At 38.0% G+C, this 16,179-nt stretch overlaps 1 protein-coding gene across 1 annotated transcript in view; it reads right to left on the bottom strand.

Annotated features, from left to right (window-relative positions):
• Positions 1-7,978: 7,978 nt before the first annotated feature.
• CPQ (carboxypeptidase Q) overlaps positions 7,979-16,179 on the bottom strand; it is a 443,268-nt gene continuing 435,067 nt past the window's right edge. The window contains exon 8 of the mRNA XM_032421783.1: positions 7,979-8,545. Coding sequence (XP_032277674.1) covers positions 8,382-8,545 — 164 coding nt within the window. The 3' untranslated portion in view covers positions 7,979-8,381. The remainder of the gene's footprint in view (positions 8,546-16,179) is intronic.

Below are 16,179 nucleotides of genomic sequence, written 5' to 3'. Positions count from 1 at the left end.
GTAAGACTGTTGAATCACAGACCTGTACCTCTGAAACAAATAATACATTATATGTTAAAAAAAAAAGAAGAAGAAGAAGATAGCAGGAAGGGAAAAATGAAGGGGGGGAAATCGGAGGGGGAGACGAACCATGAGAGACTATGGACTCTGAGAAACAAACTGAGGGTTCTAGAGGGGAGGGGGGTGGGGGGATGGGTTAGCCTGGTGATGGGTATTAAAGAGGGCACGTTCTGCATGGAGCACTGGGTGTTATACGCAAACAGTGAATCATGGAACACTACATCAAAAACTAATGATGTAATGTATGGTGATTAACATAACATAATAAAAAAAAAAATAGAATTACCATGTGACCCAGAAATTCCACTTCTGGGTTTAAGCAGAATCTGGAAGAGATATTTATATACTAATGTTCATAGCGGTATTATTCACAATGGCCCCAAAGTGTAAAAAACCCAAGTGTCTGTCAACATTGATGGATAAACACAATGTGGTATAAACATACAATGTAATATTATTCAGCCTTAAAAAGGAAGGAAATTCTGACACATCCTACAATGTGGATGAAACTTGAGGATGTTACACTAAGTGAAAATGCCAGGCACAGGACAAATATCGTATGATTTCACTTATATAAGGTACCTGGAGTAGCCAGATTCATAGAGACAGAAAGTTGAAGGGTGGCTGCGGGGCCTGGGGGCCCTGGGGTAAAAGGATATTATTATTTAATTGGTACAGGGTTTCAGTTTTGTAAGATGAAAAGAATTCTGGAGATAGATGGTGATGATGGTTGCACAAAAATATGGATGTACTTAATATCACTGAACTGAATACTTAAAAATTGTTAAGATGGTAAATTTTGTGTTCTGTGTTTTACCACTATTAAAAATAATAGACAATAACTCCTGAATTAAAAAGAAATACAAATTATAATTAATGAATATCAAGATTTTAGATAAAAATAAAGTGAACATTTTTAATTTAAATTTTAAAATGTTCGTTAAATATTATTAATTTTACAAAATAGAACAATTTGTAGTACTAACATAGACTGTCCATCTAGTTGCCAGTTTAAGTTATGGATATTAGATTTCGAAAGTGTTATGCCTAGATCAACAGATACTCAAATTTATGAGGAATACGCATTATTTAATATTGCAGATATGTCACCATGTACAACTGTTGTGAATGCCATGAGTACCTTCAGAACCACAAATTGGGACACGACGAGAATCAAGAAAAAATGCTCAACACTTCTGGGAAACAATAGCTCATTAGTGCCAGAATCTATTGCATTCATGCTGAGAAGAAAGATTTGAAAGGTTAATGAATTTGTCTTTTCTTCTTGAGTATTTCTGCTTCTCAAGTCTTCGTGCTCTTAGGCAGTGTCTATGTTCACAACATTCAAATACAATCTTGTCTCAAAGGGAACACCGGGGATCAGTGCTTCCTTGGAGCCTGCAGGTGGAGGCTCGGAGTCATGAGCCATGCTGTGTGAACTCTGAGCACCAGACCCCTGGTGACTGAAGCACCCATATATCGCTCAATAAATTTATTGTTGGTGTGTGTTTGTGATATGTGGGGCCCTCTAAAAGCACAAGGCCCCCCTCTCTTGGGCCAAAACATGGCACTGTGGAAGCCCCACTTGCTATTCCTTGAAATGAAAATGCACCATTAGACTCAATCTATCTACACAGTGAAGGCTAGAAGGTATGCTACCCAGAGAATTTGTTTGTCTGAGTGGGATATTCGGGTTTAAATTTTCTAGATGGCAGCCATATTTTATCAGCTCCATGACCTTGGAAAAGTTATTGATGAGTTGTATATCCAGGTTTTCTCATATCTAAAATGGGGATTAAAATAAGACCTACATCATTGCATTGAGTGAAGATGAAATCAGAAAATGCATATAAAGTTCTTAGCAGTACAGTTGGCCCAGGGAGGGTATTAGTGATAATGGTGATGATGATATGGATGGCAAGGCAGATCTTGGGGAAAATTCATGTTCCGTTACAGTTTCTGGGATAGACTGGCTGGTACTCAGAACTAAGAGAACTATTTGGATTAGTGTGTGACTTAATCATCAAGATCTGAGGCACAGCTAATGTTCTTTAAATCTGGAAAATAGAACAAGGCTTTCTGAGGTACCCGGCAACCTATGGATAGTTGTGTGGCTGCTTGAGCAGACCCAGAATGACCACCAATGAGATTAAGAACATCAGGTTCTCTGAAGAACTTGAGCACCCTTAGGATACGCTGCAAATATCTGAGTGTTTACTTGTCAAGTTTCAGGGCCACAGGGAGGCCTTCATGTCCAGGAAAAAGGTCTTTGCCTGAAGTTGAGTGATTGATTGGAAGGCCTGTTTTGATGAGAATTGAGTTCACCTATCTCATTTTGTGTACAAAATTCCATAACAATTGCTTTCCGCCATTTCTCTGCTGAACTGTGGACCATCTAAGGGAGAGAAAAAAAAAAGACAAAAAAAACAAAAAAAAAACTTCAAAGGTAATTTCTTTCCGCTCCAAAAACAGTCTTGGGTTTTCTGGTTTAACAGAGAATTAAGAAGTAAGCATGCATCATTTATTTCTATGCAAAAAACATTCTTCACTTCAAACGGCAATTAGTGATAACATTTCTATCTCGTGTCATGATGAGATTTTTATGCTAATCATCACATAGCAGTAAATTAATCATTTGGGCACAGTTAGAGAGAATGTATATTTCATGAGACAGATATAGATATCAAGATCTGTTTGATATTTACTCAAGGTAAATGGGAAGCATCTCAAATTATTATGAAGGGAGCATACTAAGCAAATAGGACTGTGTGGCGATGAAATGTATGCAGCGTAGAAGCATGAGGATTTTCAAAACACTCTTGGTGTCATTAGTGTAATTATTGTGAGGAAGGTGGAACACTCCGGGGAACCCAAACTCCAAATCATTCGCAGATGCATCAGAACCCTCGAAGCCACATCCTAACAATGTCAAGGGCAAAATCAGCAGTCGACCTCCTTTCCCTGAATCCCCTCCTTTTTCTGTTGCAGAATTCATCTTTTCACATTTTACAATATTTAAATGGGTTTCTCTTCTCAATTTGCACTTAAGTCTACTCAGCCAAATGAATCAGAAAAGCAACTTGACCCTGAAGTCAAATTGGAAAGCTGCTGCATGCGCAGGAAATAGGCCACCACTCAAATGATACACCATTTCTTAGCAGATGAACAATTCCTTTTACAACAATTTATGGAAAATAAGATAATTCTACTAAAAAATTCCTATAGCTCTAGTTATTCAATAGCATGTGCCAGGCTCCATGGCTGTCTGGTAGACCTAAGCAATTACGATGTGCAGGTTGTCATGAGTTTTTTCTCATCTTCCTTCTTCCACCCTTCTATTTTTCCAACTTCCATGTACTTCTCCTATATTGTTGGTGCTACTGATAACCACACTCACCAATACACTCCCCTGCCTGCACATATTCACATTGTCTCCCAACCCAGCCCCTCTATACTCCTCCAGTAAGGGGACCAGTTAGGAAATGGTAGGGGCATTTCTGCTACCATTTGGCCCTACGTAATTCTTTTTTTAATTTTTATTTTCTGTTTTTTTTGCCCCCAGGGAAATAAACAACTCTCTGGGGAAAGGCAAGGAGATGTAATAAGATCCACTTCCTAAGAGCCATTTCTAGGATATAGGCAATGGGCTCTGATAATTCATAGATGCCATTTATTTTTAATCTCATTTTTGGGCAGTTCATGAAATCCCTGAGAATCCACATTCCCAAACTGGAATGAAATAGTGAGAAAAGAATGAATCAAAATGTACAAAACATAAAATGAATATGATTGTATACATTGGACAGAAATTGCTGACCTAATACGCACTTCTGACCAAGCAGAAGTAACAAGGACCAGACTTGTCTTTGGGTATTAACCAATTAAAAATCCAAATAAAATGTATGAAACAAGATAGTGGACATCAGGAAATGAGGACAATGGTGCCCAAGAGACAGAAAACAAATGAAGTGAGCTCCATTCTTCCCTGAGATTACTGCTTTAAGAGTTCCAGTTCCAGTTCAGAGAAGGGAAACCCAAGCAGAGCCCAGCCCACTGTGAGTTGAGGAGAGGGATCTGAATGTTTCTGGAAAGCCAAGGTAGCTAGAGTTCGCAGGATACACTCTTAGGAGAGAGGCTCACAGACTGAGAATGCTAGAGATCTGCAGAGGGTCTCCTCACCCCTCCCTCACTTGAATTCTGCAAGTTCTGATATGGAGGTGTTTTTGGGGGTGTGTGTGTATGTATGCTATTATTCAGTTGTAGAAATGTTTTAATTTCAATTATGATTTCTTCTGTGGCTCATGGGTCACTTAGTGGTCATTTCTTCATTTCATTAAGTCACTTATTTTCCAAACTTATATTTTTTTAGTTGATTAGCCCATTGTGGTCACTGAATATGATAGCAAATTTATTGAGCCTTTTTTTTTTTCTTACTCCATTTTTTGGGAGGTTGTTCTGTGGTTTTACATTCTACCTCTATTTTTTTTTGGTTACACTTGAAAACCTAAACTTTATATTTAACTTAGCAAAACCTAAAGTTAAACAGTATCTCTATTATCTTCTAGAGAAATACAAGGACCTTAGAACACTAATTCCTGTAACTTCCCTTTTTATTTATATGCTATTCTAGCCAAGCATCTTCTTCCTTTTCAAATTCTAGATTATTGTGTTATTTAATTTAGTTCATGTTTGTTTAAAGTGTTTGCTACTTTCTTTGCTCTTAATTTCTATTGAGCTGCCAGGCTGAGGTGATCGATTAGGACAATTAGCCAAAATGATATTAACAATAATGCCTGTACTGCTTACTGAGACAATGTAAACAAGATGCAAAAATAGACGCCAGTTCCCCGATGTTCCATTTTCCCCCACAGAATGGTGCCAGGCAAGAGTCAGGTGAATCAGCACAGATGGAGGAGAATCTTAACTGCCAAAGAGCTGTGAACAAAATCTCCTGCCATTTTATGGACTTGGGGTGGAGCCAGGGAGGAGAGAGGGTGGGGAAAGGGCCAGAGTGGAAAGAACTGAGTCACAGTAGACAAAAGTATCTTAGTCAAGATTCCCAAAAAGGAGGCCTCTGAATGGAGATGTTGGGCTTGGAATGCAGATATGTTTATGAACATGGCTGGCCCAGAGGTCCTGAGTCCTTGACTGCAACTCCCTTCAGAAAACTATAATGCACCAGCTGTGTACCAAGTCTTGCATGAGGAGGATAGTTTTCCCCTGTGAGGCCTGCCAGGCAAAGTCCTTGTAATTGCCTGTAGTTGGGCCTAAAAGATCACTGATCTTTCGTGTGGAGCCAACACTCTTCATTTCTTGTCTTCACTCTAGGACCATTGAGTTTTGCCAGGAGTACACATTTTCACATTTCCTTTAGTGAAGGTCTGCTGGTGGTAAACTCTCTGTTTTTATTTGCCTGAAAATATCCTTATTTTGTTCTCGTTCTTGAATGATACTTCTGAGCATAGAATTTTTAGGTTGACAAATTTGTCTCTTAGCATGTTGAAGATACCTTTCCAATGTCTTCTGACTTGCACTGTTGCTATTATTAAGAAGTTAGCTATTATTAATTGTTGCTCCTTTTAAAATAATTCATCTCTTCTCTCTTGGTTCAAAGATCTTTACTTTTGTGGTCTACAGTTTCTCTACAATATGTCTTAGTGTAGATTTCTTCTCATTTCTGCTGTTTGGGATTCACTGGACTTCTTGACTGTGTGAACTGATCTAATTCATTATTTCTGGAAGATTTTCATTTATTATTTCTTCTTATTCTCATGTTCTATATTATTTTTTCTCATTTATTATAATTCTTTGTCCTACTTTTTCTTTTTTGCAACCCTGATTAAATATATATTAGATGATCTAACTCTTTCACATTTCTTAACCTTTCATTCATATTTTCCATATCTTTTTCATTCTGTGCTAAATTCTCATTAGTTTCTTCACTATTCTTTCAGTTCATGAATTCTCTCATCTGCAGTTAAACTGGCCCTCTAATATTTTTTTAAAGATTTTATTTATTTATTTGACAGAGAGAGAGATAGCGAGAGCAGGAACACAAGCAGGAGAGTGTGAGAGGGAGGAGCAGGCTTCCCGCTGAGCAGGGAGTCCGATGCGGGGCTCGATCCCAGGACCCTGGGATCATGACCTGAGCCAAAGGCAGACGCTTAACAACTGAGCTGCTCAGGCGCCCCTGACTCTCTAATTTTTAAATTTCACTTCCAGTTGTCTATATTTCTTGAAGTTCTGTTTGTTGTTGTTATTTTTTTTTTTTACAATATGCCTGTTCACTTTTTATAGCCCTGTGCTCTCTCACTCAATTTTCAATCTCTTCTTTTACTTCCTTAAACATAATAGAGTTTAGAAAATTCTCAATCTAAAAATTCCAATATCAGAGGACACTGCAGGTTAATTATGGTTTGTTTGTTTGTTTAGTTTGTTTTTGCTCAGAATGTTATGGGTCTTTCTTTTTGTTTTTTTTTTTTTAGTTTTTTTTTTTCTTTTGACTGTGAGTTCATATTATCGTAACTTTATCTATGGGAATTTCTTCGGACCCTCCACTCAGCACTTATTCAATAATGGTAATTTTCTTTGCAGTCTTCAAATTTATTTTTAGTTCACCATAGTATTGAGGTATAATCCTTTGAGGTCTCAATTTTATTGGGGGGTCTCTAGTATCCTTAATATGGCAGGCTTTGGGATTTGTCTACAGTCCTCTGAACCCTGAAAAGCAATGAAAATGGAAGTGTAGTTCACCACCTTCTGCAAATTTTCTCAAAGAGAAAGGTGGTTTAATGTTCTGTGTCTCCCTCTTGGTTCTTGCCTTCAGTTAATTTTTTGTCTAATATTCTTTACCTTTTAACCAGTTAACTCATACATTTAAGAAACTGTTTCTCAGATGGTATCCAGAATTTTTGGTTTTCAGTGTAAGTGTCAAAGTACCAGTTTGCTGCCTTGCCAGAAATGAAAGACCTACTGTGTCTGTCAATCCTTTTAATTATTACCATTAATAAAACTGATACTTTGTCTTCCCCTTCTGGAAATTCAATTACATGTATGTTAGGTCCCTTGATACCCAATGACATGTATATTAGACCACATACATATTAGATCGCAACTCTTGGAAGCTCCATTCTGGTGCTTGTTTGTTTGTTTTCCTTCACTATTTCTTCCCTTCCTGTTTTAGTTTGGGCAATTTTTATCGACCTATATTCAAGTTCATCCATTCTTTCCTCAGCACAGTCTGCTAAAACACCCAACTAGGAAATGCTTCATCTCTGATACTATATTTTTTATTTTCGCATTGACATTTGACTCTTTTATAGTGTTCATCTCTCTGTTGAAATTCTTCTGTTCATACATGTAGTTCTAGATCTTTAATGTATCAATCGCAGTTATGTTAGAGTCCCCTCTGACAGTTCTAGGTCATCTTTTAGTCTGGCTCTCTTACTTGCTTTAACTCTTGACAATGCATTTATTTTTTTCTTGCAGTTTTTTAAATTATTTTTTTAATTAAATACTGGACATTGTGTGTGGAAGAATAGTAGGTATTGTTCCCAGAGTGGACGAGGATCAATGTTTTTGCTCTATTGGGCCCTATAAGTATTATTTAGCCTCACTGGGCCTCAACTCCATTAACAGCAAAATGGGAATAAGCTCCAACTTCATAGAAATATTGTGTGAAATATATAAAACATAAATGTCAAATATTACTATCACTTGCCTGGTGATAGACCTTAGTCATTATGTTTAATAAGGCAACTAGATTATACACACTTGATTTTTATCTTCAAATGGTGACATCTTTTTTTCCTGTTAATTAAAAAAATTCACATTTCATTTTAAAAATTCTAATGAGATGAAAATGTACAAATTAGAAAGCCAAGTGCCTCCACACATTCAACTAAGACCATACTACGATTGCGTATTCCTCAACTCCTTCAATAAATAACATAAAAATTGGTATCACTGCATTTGATTTAATGTTCATCAATACACACATAAAACCCAGAGATCTTCCAAATATTTATCCAGTATTTACTTTCAAAGTAGAAATAATAATTTTTACAGGTGGTATAAATAAAGGTCCCCACTGTGATCCCTACCATATTTTGACTCTATGTGGGGGTGAGGATCATTTCTTCCTCTAGAAACAGAGAATTTGGAAAGTATCAAGAAGGATGGTAACAGAAAGTATGAGAAAGTACTGTGCTTTGAAAATGGATCAGGTGAGAAGAAAGTGTTAGTTGAAGAGGGACTTCCTGGAGCTGCAGACCCAGCATTCCTGGCCAGAAAGGACGAAAGTGCTTTCTTTCCTGTTCTTGCTAAGACCTGGGCAGCATTTCCTCCATGTCCGCGATGACGTAAGAGACAACAGCCCAAACAGCAGCAGCCACGTTCATCTGCTTTGGATCCATGACAGTCATGGTGTCTCCATGGGAGTGATGGAAGGAGAAATATTTATAGAGGTCATCAAGTAGACTGGCTCCTGGGGAGAAAAGAGGAAGAATTCTTAGTGAAGTATTTCAACAGAGATTGCTGAATAGCTGCTCAGAAACCATTGCTGCTCTTCCCTGCTTCACCCTTCCTGCTCCTACTATGCAGGCTGCAGGGGCAAAATCATTACTTTCCCAAGCTCTCTGGCAGCAAGAAATGGCCAAGTGAATACCATTCTTACTACTAGGATAGGAGTGGCAGGCTGTGGGAAAGTTCTAGGAAAGCCTTTACTTTGCCAACAAGAGTCGGGAAATGCCCTAGTGCTGCATAAAAGTAGATGAAAAGTTTGGAGCTGCATGGGGTAATAAAGCCCCCACACTAAAAGTGGCCAAGTGGAAAGACAGAAGGAGCCTGGATTTCGAAAACACTGCTAGCCCACTGAATAGGCTCTACATTGCCTACTTCGGGACTATCTGCCACGTTAAAGAAGATAAAACTTTATTTAAGTAACTGATAGAAATGTCCTATTTATTTATAAAAAGATAATATCTGCTTTTGTATCTGCAAGAGTGCAAATTATGTACCTTCCTGGATTCAAAAGAAAGCCCATACTCTTTTGCTCAAGTTTTTTTGCTCAAATCATTCATATACTTCCCATGAAATTTCCCAACAACCTCTAAGGGCATCAGCAGGCACCTTTGCCCCAGAAGCTTTTCTCTAGCTTCCACCATGGACCACAGCCTTGGGGAGTCTTTGCCCTCCGTTAGTCATCCTTCAAAACCTCCTGGGCCCAGTTTGTGGATTCCAACTGCAGTTCGTTATCCTCTGGCCTTATTTATTTATGTGTGGTGTTATTGTGAACTTCACATACATAAGATTGAAGAGAACACAAATGCATATCAGGATGGGTGACAATATAAAAAGTATGCAAATGTCCACAATCCACTGCAAGAAAGATACTACCAGTACTTTTGAAGCCCATTTTATGAGTTCCCCCGCCCCTCGTTGAAACTTTCCTCCCTCCAGAGGTACCCACTTTCCCATTCTGCTTGTGTGTTAATCACTCCTTGATTTTTAAAAAATTAGTTTTACCCTATATTTATATGGCATTACAAATAAATAAATAAATAAATAAATAAATAAATAAATAGTTTAATACTGTCTGCCTTTGAAACACATACACCAGATATATTTCTGTGACTTGGTTTTTCCACTCAGTGTGTATAGCTGTGGTATTTTCATTTTTTTTATTGCTGTACATTATTTCATTGAATTTATTTATTCATTTTCCTGATGATGGACATTTAGGTTGTTTCCAGTTTTCTGTTATTATATGTTGTTATCAGCATTCTCTAGCATCTAAATAAAGGAATGGACTTGCTGGGTTATAGAGTAGGTGTGTGTTTAATTTCATCGTGTAATTCCAAAATGTTGCCCTTTTCAGTGTGCACTTCTGCTGTCAGTATATGAGTCTTCCTCTTGTTTCACAAGAGCACTTGCTCTTGTCAAGCTAATATTTGCTAATCTGGTGGGTATGAAATATTATCTCATTATGGTTTTAACTTTAACTTTCAAAATTATTAATGAGATTGAGCATGTTTTCATATATGCATTTTTTTGTCATTTATGTTTGCTCTTTTGTAGAATACTTGCTCGTGCCTTTTGCCCATTTTTCAATTGATTTGTCTTTTCTTATTGACTTGTAGGAATTCTTAAAATATTTTAGATACTAGGAATAAGAAGTGTCTTAATTACTACTAGTAGCTTAATTACTACTGCTTTCTATTTCTTGTAATTGGGCAGAGCAAATTCCCCCACCTTCTCTTCCCTCCTCTTCAGGAATGTCTTACTATTCTTAACTGATCTTTCAGATGAAGTTTGGAATCATTTTAAAATTGTACAAAAAATATTCTTGGATTTTGATGGAAATTGTGTAAATCTACATGTCAATTTGGGGAGAACTCACATCTTTATATTAGGCTATTGTGTTCTTATCCATGAAAATGGCATATTGATATTTCCTATTTATTGAAGTCTTCTGTAGCATCTTTAAAGTTTTGTGATACAGCTTGCATACCTTTTGTTAGTTTTCTTTTCTCCAAGGCTTATACTCTTTGTCGCTAATTGTAAATTCTACATTTAAAAAAAATTGCATTTTCTATTTGTGGCTATCCATTTTTAGCATCAAGGATATATCTGATTCATAAAAAGGCAGGTGTTCCTTCTTTTGTACACTCTGGAGCAGTTTGTGTAAGATTACAATGATTCATTTCCTGTTTTTTTTGGTAGAACTCTTTACAAAACCATCTAAGTCTGATACTTTGCTTATGGTAAATATTTTAACTAATGATTCGATTTCTATCCTGGTTATTGGGCTATTGGGATTTTGTATTTCCTCTTGAATTAACTTTGGAAATTATATTTTTTAGGAACGTGTGAGTTTTGCCCAAATATTCAAAATAATCAAAATCAAAATAATCAGCATGAAGTTATCACTAATATCCTGTTTTTAACTCTGTTTATGTCTGCATGTATAGGAATGCACTTTTTTTCATTCTCCATATTAGTTATTAGTGTCTTCTCTCTTTTTTGTTCATCAGTCTTGCCAGCAGTTTGTCAGTCGTATTAGTTTTTTGAAAAAAAAAAGAAAAAGACAATTTTTTTAACACTCTCTACTATAGAGTGGTTTTTCTTCCATTGATTTCTACTCAAATTTATTGTATCCCTCCTTCTTTGGCTTGATTTGCTTTTCTTTTTCTAACATCTTGAGTTGAATGTTCAGTTTATTGCTTTGCAGCTTTCTCTGTCTCCAGCATAAGCAATAAGGCTGCAATATTCCTCCTACTGCTGCTTCAGCTATCTATATCCTGCCAATTCTGAGGAGTAGTTTCAAGATCACTCAGTTCTAAATATTCACCAATTCCTGGTTTGATTTCTTTTCTTTGATACATAAGTTAGAATGTGTTTTCTAATTTTTAAAAGTATGGGGGTTCCCTTAGTTATTTTTTCATTATTGATTTCTAATTTAACTTACAGAGAATGCAGGCTATATGATACAGATTCTTTTCAATCTATTGAGATTTTCTCTGTGGCCTATTGTGTGATCCATTTTTATAAATGTTCCATGTGTGGAAAAGAATGTGCTTTCTGTGTGTTGTGTATATGCGTGAGATCAAGCTTGTTTCTTCAAATCTTTTAACACCTAACTTATTTATTGTCTATTTGAGCTATCAATTTTGAGAGGGATATGTGAAAATGTCCCTCTGTGATTTTGGATATTTTTTTTTGTAGTTCCAGCAATTTCTTTTTTATATATTTCAAACTTACAGTATTAGGGGCATACAAATTTAGAATTACAGCTTCCTGATAAATTGAACATCTTTATTAATGTGTAGTTATCCTCTTCATTTTTAGTAATGCTTTTTGTCTTGAAGTTAGCTTTTCCTAATATTTAATATAGCCATACCTTCTTCCTTTACCTTAGTATGTCTTCTCCCATCATTTTTTAAAAAGATTTTATTTATATCTTTGACAGAGAGATAGAGAGAGAGCACAAGTAGGCAGAGAGGCAGGCAGAGGGAGAGGGAGAAACAGACTCTCCACTGAGCAGGGAGCCCAACATGGGGCTCGATCCCAGGACCATGGGATCATGACCTGAGCCGAAGGCAGCCGCTTAACTGACTGAGCCACCCAGGCGCCCCACTCCCCCATCATTTTACTTGCACTCTTCCTTGCTCCTTATGTTTTTAGAGGTTTCTCTTATGAAGACTTTAAAGTTGAATTTTAAAAATCTAGTCTAACAGCTTGAATTTTAACTGGACAGTATAATTTCTTTATGAAGATTGTGATTACTATTAAATTGAATTCATTTATGCCATCCTAGTTTTTGCGTTCTATTAGTTAATTTTGTTTTCTAGATTTGTTTTTTTCCCCCTTTTCTTTCTTGCCCTCATCTGTGTTGACTTTTCCCCCTCCTATCATTCCTTTTCTCCCCCCTCCCACTCTACTAGTTTGAAGATTACACGTTTTATTTCAATTCCTTCAGTGGAGACCTTAGAAATCATAGCTCACATACTTAGCCAAAGTTAATCAATATCTTATTTAAGGACACTAGGGCCCCTTTGTCTCCAGATGCACTCACTGCTCATTAAAAACCATGGTTCAGGGAAACAGATTGGCAGATACCCTCACACAAGATACCCTCTGCTAGGCTCCAGAGTTTTCTAACCTCTATCAATTCTTGCTTTATCATTTTTCATCTCTGAGGAATTCCCTTACTTTGCCTCACTAAGCCATGTATTATAGAAAGGCAATTATTGTTTTATCCACAATTATTTTTGGTGGGGAAAAATGTGTCTACAAACTTCTGGTCTACCATATTAAAAGCATTCTCTTCTCATAGTCCTCTACTTCCTGCCCTGTGGATTGGATCCTGTCCTTGTTTCTGAGACCTTTGTGGCCTCAGGATGTTGTCTAGATTTTCTCTATCCCAACCCAAGTTTTTAAAACTTTGTGTCAAGGTTAATCTCTATCTATGGCCCCAAACTCCTTGCTCTGAAGTAGAATTTGGATTTATCTCCATTCATATTTCACATTGAGTTCAGCTATGGTGCTATTAAACAAACACAAGCCAGTGAGGCAAAAAAATAAGTGTAAAAGAAAAACTCAAACCTCACCTCTGACAACTAATGACTCCAATGCCTGCCAGGAAATATCCAAAACAGGGCGTATTCAGCTGACAATGCCTAGTAAACCCTTCACCCGTGTGGAGGAGAGTTCTTCCAGTTCAATAATTTTTCTTTCTAAACTAGTAAAACATGTTTTCTGTTAGCCCAGTGGCTCTGAAAAAAGTGGGATCTGACCATCATCCAGCCTGATAATGTAACACCATCAGTGGCTGGGCTGGAGCTGAGGTCCACAAATATTCAGAAGGCTCAATCCAGTTCAATTGGGCAAATACTTGAGTTCCTACAATATTCTAGGCAGTGGTCTAAGGACTGAGGCAGGCATAAAGATGGAAAAAGACACAGCTGCTGCTCTCAAAAGAGACAGCTTTTGACAGAGTGTCCACAAGCAATAATAACACAGAATGTACTGAGTGCCACGAGGAAAGGACAAAGAAATAGCAGATGGCTCATGTAACTGAATGACCTTCTTTGGCCCCCAGACTAGGTCCCCTTGCTTTGTGCACTCCATACTTCTCTTATAATCTCCACCATCTTTTGTTATAATTGCACGTTTGAAATCTGATTTCCCCATTATACTGTAAACTCCCTTAAGGTAAGGCCTCTGTTTTGTTCTCTACTCTGTCACCAATGCCTGTAACATAGTGCCAAATAGAAGACAAATGTGTATTTGTTGAGCTAATGAATGAAATTGGTGAATTTTATAAGTAAACTGGGCCTTGAAGGTGCTGTACCAGAGTCCTTGTAGGAAACAGATGGGATGCTCCAAAAAGGTAACTTGGAGAATTTGATGAAAGGACTATTTACAAAGAGTGGTTGGGGTTAAATAAAGCTCAGAAGAGATGCTGATACACCCTAGGGCTGGCAACAAAGAAGCTATTACCATTCCTAGGCTTAGAAGGCAAAAAAAGCAGCTCTGGCTGCAGGAGAGGGTCACCAGAGCAGTCGTGGCTATTTGTACAAGCCAGGGAATCAATCAGTTTCCTGCTGGTGCCTCCTGTAGCCTACGGGGCCTCCCCATGGTCAAACCCAATCATAAGCCAGAGGGAAGGAGTGATTTGTTAATGCAGTCCATAACAGTCTCCAGGGCCACAATATCGGGTAGAGAAAGGTGAGGACTGATACGGAATTGTAAAAGAGATTTTTAACATAAGTACTTAAGATGTCAACAGACAAGAGATGGGGTACAGACATTCCAGGTGAAAGAGTACATGAGCATTCCAGTTTGGGTGATGTGTGTGTGGGGGTAACTTAGGTTAATTATTGGCAGATCAATTATTGGTAACCAACTGTGGAAGGTCCTGAATATAAGGCTGAAAATAGACGGAATGTAGTTCATAAATGGGGAGCCCTTGGGAACCAATGGGCAGGAAGGCGGGGAGACTAGAGTTGCACCTTAGGGAGATGCTACAGAGGAATATAGAGGTGGAGTTGTGTAAACATCATGGTAGTGAAGAGAAGGCTAGGGAAGAGGTATTATCTGGGGGGCAGGTGTCAAAGACCAGGCCACATGAGAATATCCTAGTTTCTGAAATTCTCTAGAAAGCATATGGATGAAGATAACCAAAATTCCCAGTGAAAAGGCCAGAGGTCCATTTTAAAACCAGAAGGTTCCTTATGTCATGATCTCACTGCACACCCAGGAGAGACAAATCTGTGTGTTTACTTTGGTAGGAGCAAGAAGCATTTTAACAGAAACAGTAACATTTCAGAACCAGCTAAAGCTGGTGAGGAGCATCAGGTGGAAAGCAAATTCATGTACAAGTTAAGGACAAAGTCAAGGAGTTCAAAGAGTGAAAGTCACTGAAAGTAGATGGAAGATGAATTAGAACCGTGTACATGAAGAAACAGGAAAGGACATTTCATTCCAGCAGACAGAGTATGGCTCACTTGGGGCTGTTTTCCTCCAATTCAGCGCTTCTTAAAGACACTGCATGATGGCTGACAGGAAAGGCTCCAAATTCCATATTGAAAAAACAGAAGCAAGATATACTTGTGTATGCCCTCTCCAGGCCTCTGAAATTCCCATTCAGGCTCAGCCTGAAAGAACTTGCCTGCCAGATGGGTGGGAATCTGGCTGCCTCCCCTCACAACTGGAACATTACAGAAGGCATTTCCTCAGAGATCATCGAAGTTCCCATGAACATTTCATACAACTAAAACAACTCCAGAAAATCCGATATTACCAGTGAGGATGCTGATAACCACAGGCGTTACGAGGTGGTCCTGTTGGCTGCCTTGCAGCTTTGTCTCTGCAATTCCAAGGAGACATTTTATCAGTGACAGCTACTAGTCTAAAAGACCAGCACTGAGGGAGAGCCTGCACTGCAATTTCTGAGAGCACCTGACATGCTCTCATGGGTGGAAGGAATGTTAACTATCCCTGGGGATAAATTGCAGTCTCTTTTGACAGGTATATGAGCTCTGAACAGGGAATCATCAAATGCTTTTTAGAAATAGAAAGCTGGTAAGTAGGAGCCTGCTCTGAAGGCCAACATTCAGCTCCTGGAAATAAACTACAACATTATTAGGGCAGTTCACTGTTAGGAAATTATTTCTAAGGGAGGTTTGGAATTTAAGGATGTGAAGACATATCTTTGAGTATGTCAGCCAAGAAGTTGGACCTACGCAGGGAGATACAGCAGAGAACACAGGAGTTAGAGTCAGATAGGCCTGGGTTCAAATTCAAACTCTTCTGCTTAATAACTGGGTGACTTTGGGTGAATCATATAAGGCTTTTTAGCCTCAGTTTTCCCACTCATCAAATGGGGCTACTAAGATCTGACTTTCAAGGTTCTGGTGAAAATTAGTAGGCACTCAATTAATAGATGCTATAGATCCATAGGGATGACCCGATACATACACAGCAGCTTGATCAATTAAATGCAACTTGGAGGGACTTAAAATTATAATTTAATAAGTTAAAGTTCTGACAACTGTTCTTAAAGATGAAATAGCTGGACCATGACGTCTATTCTTTATGACCCCACCTTGACCTGGC

This window comes from Phoca vitulina, unplaced genomic scaffold, assembly GCF_004348235.1.
Source record: "Phoca vitulina isolate PV1807 unplaced genomic scaffold, GSC_HSeal_1.0 scaffold25, whole genome shotgun sequence".
NCBI lineage: Eukaryota > Metazoa > Chordata > Mammalia > Carnivora > Phocidae > Phoca > Phoca vitulina.
This window is presented reverse-complemented; position numbering and strand designations above follow the sequence as displayed.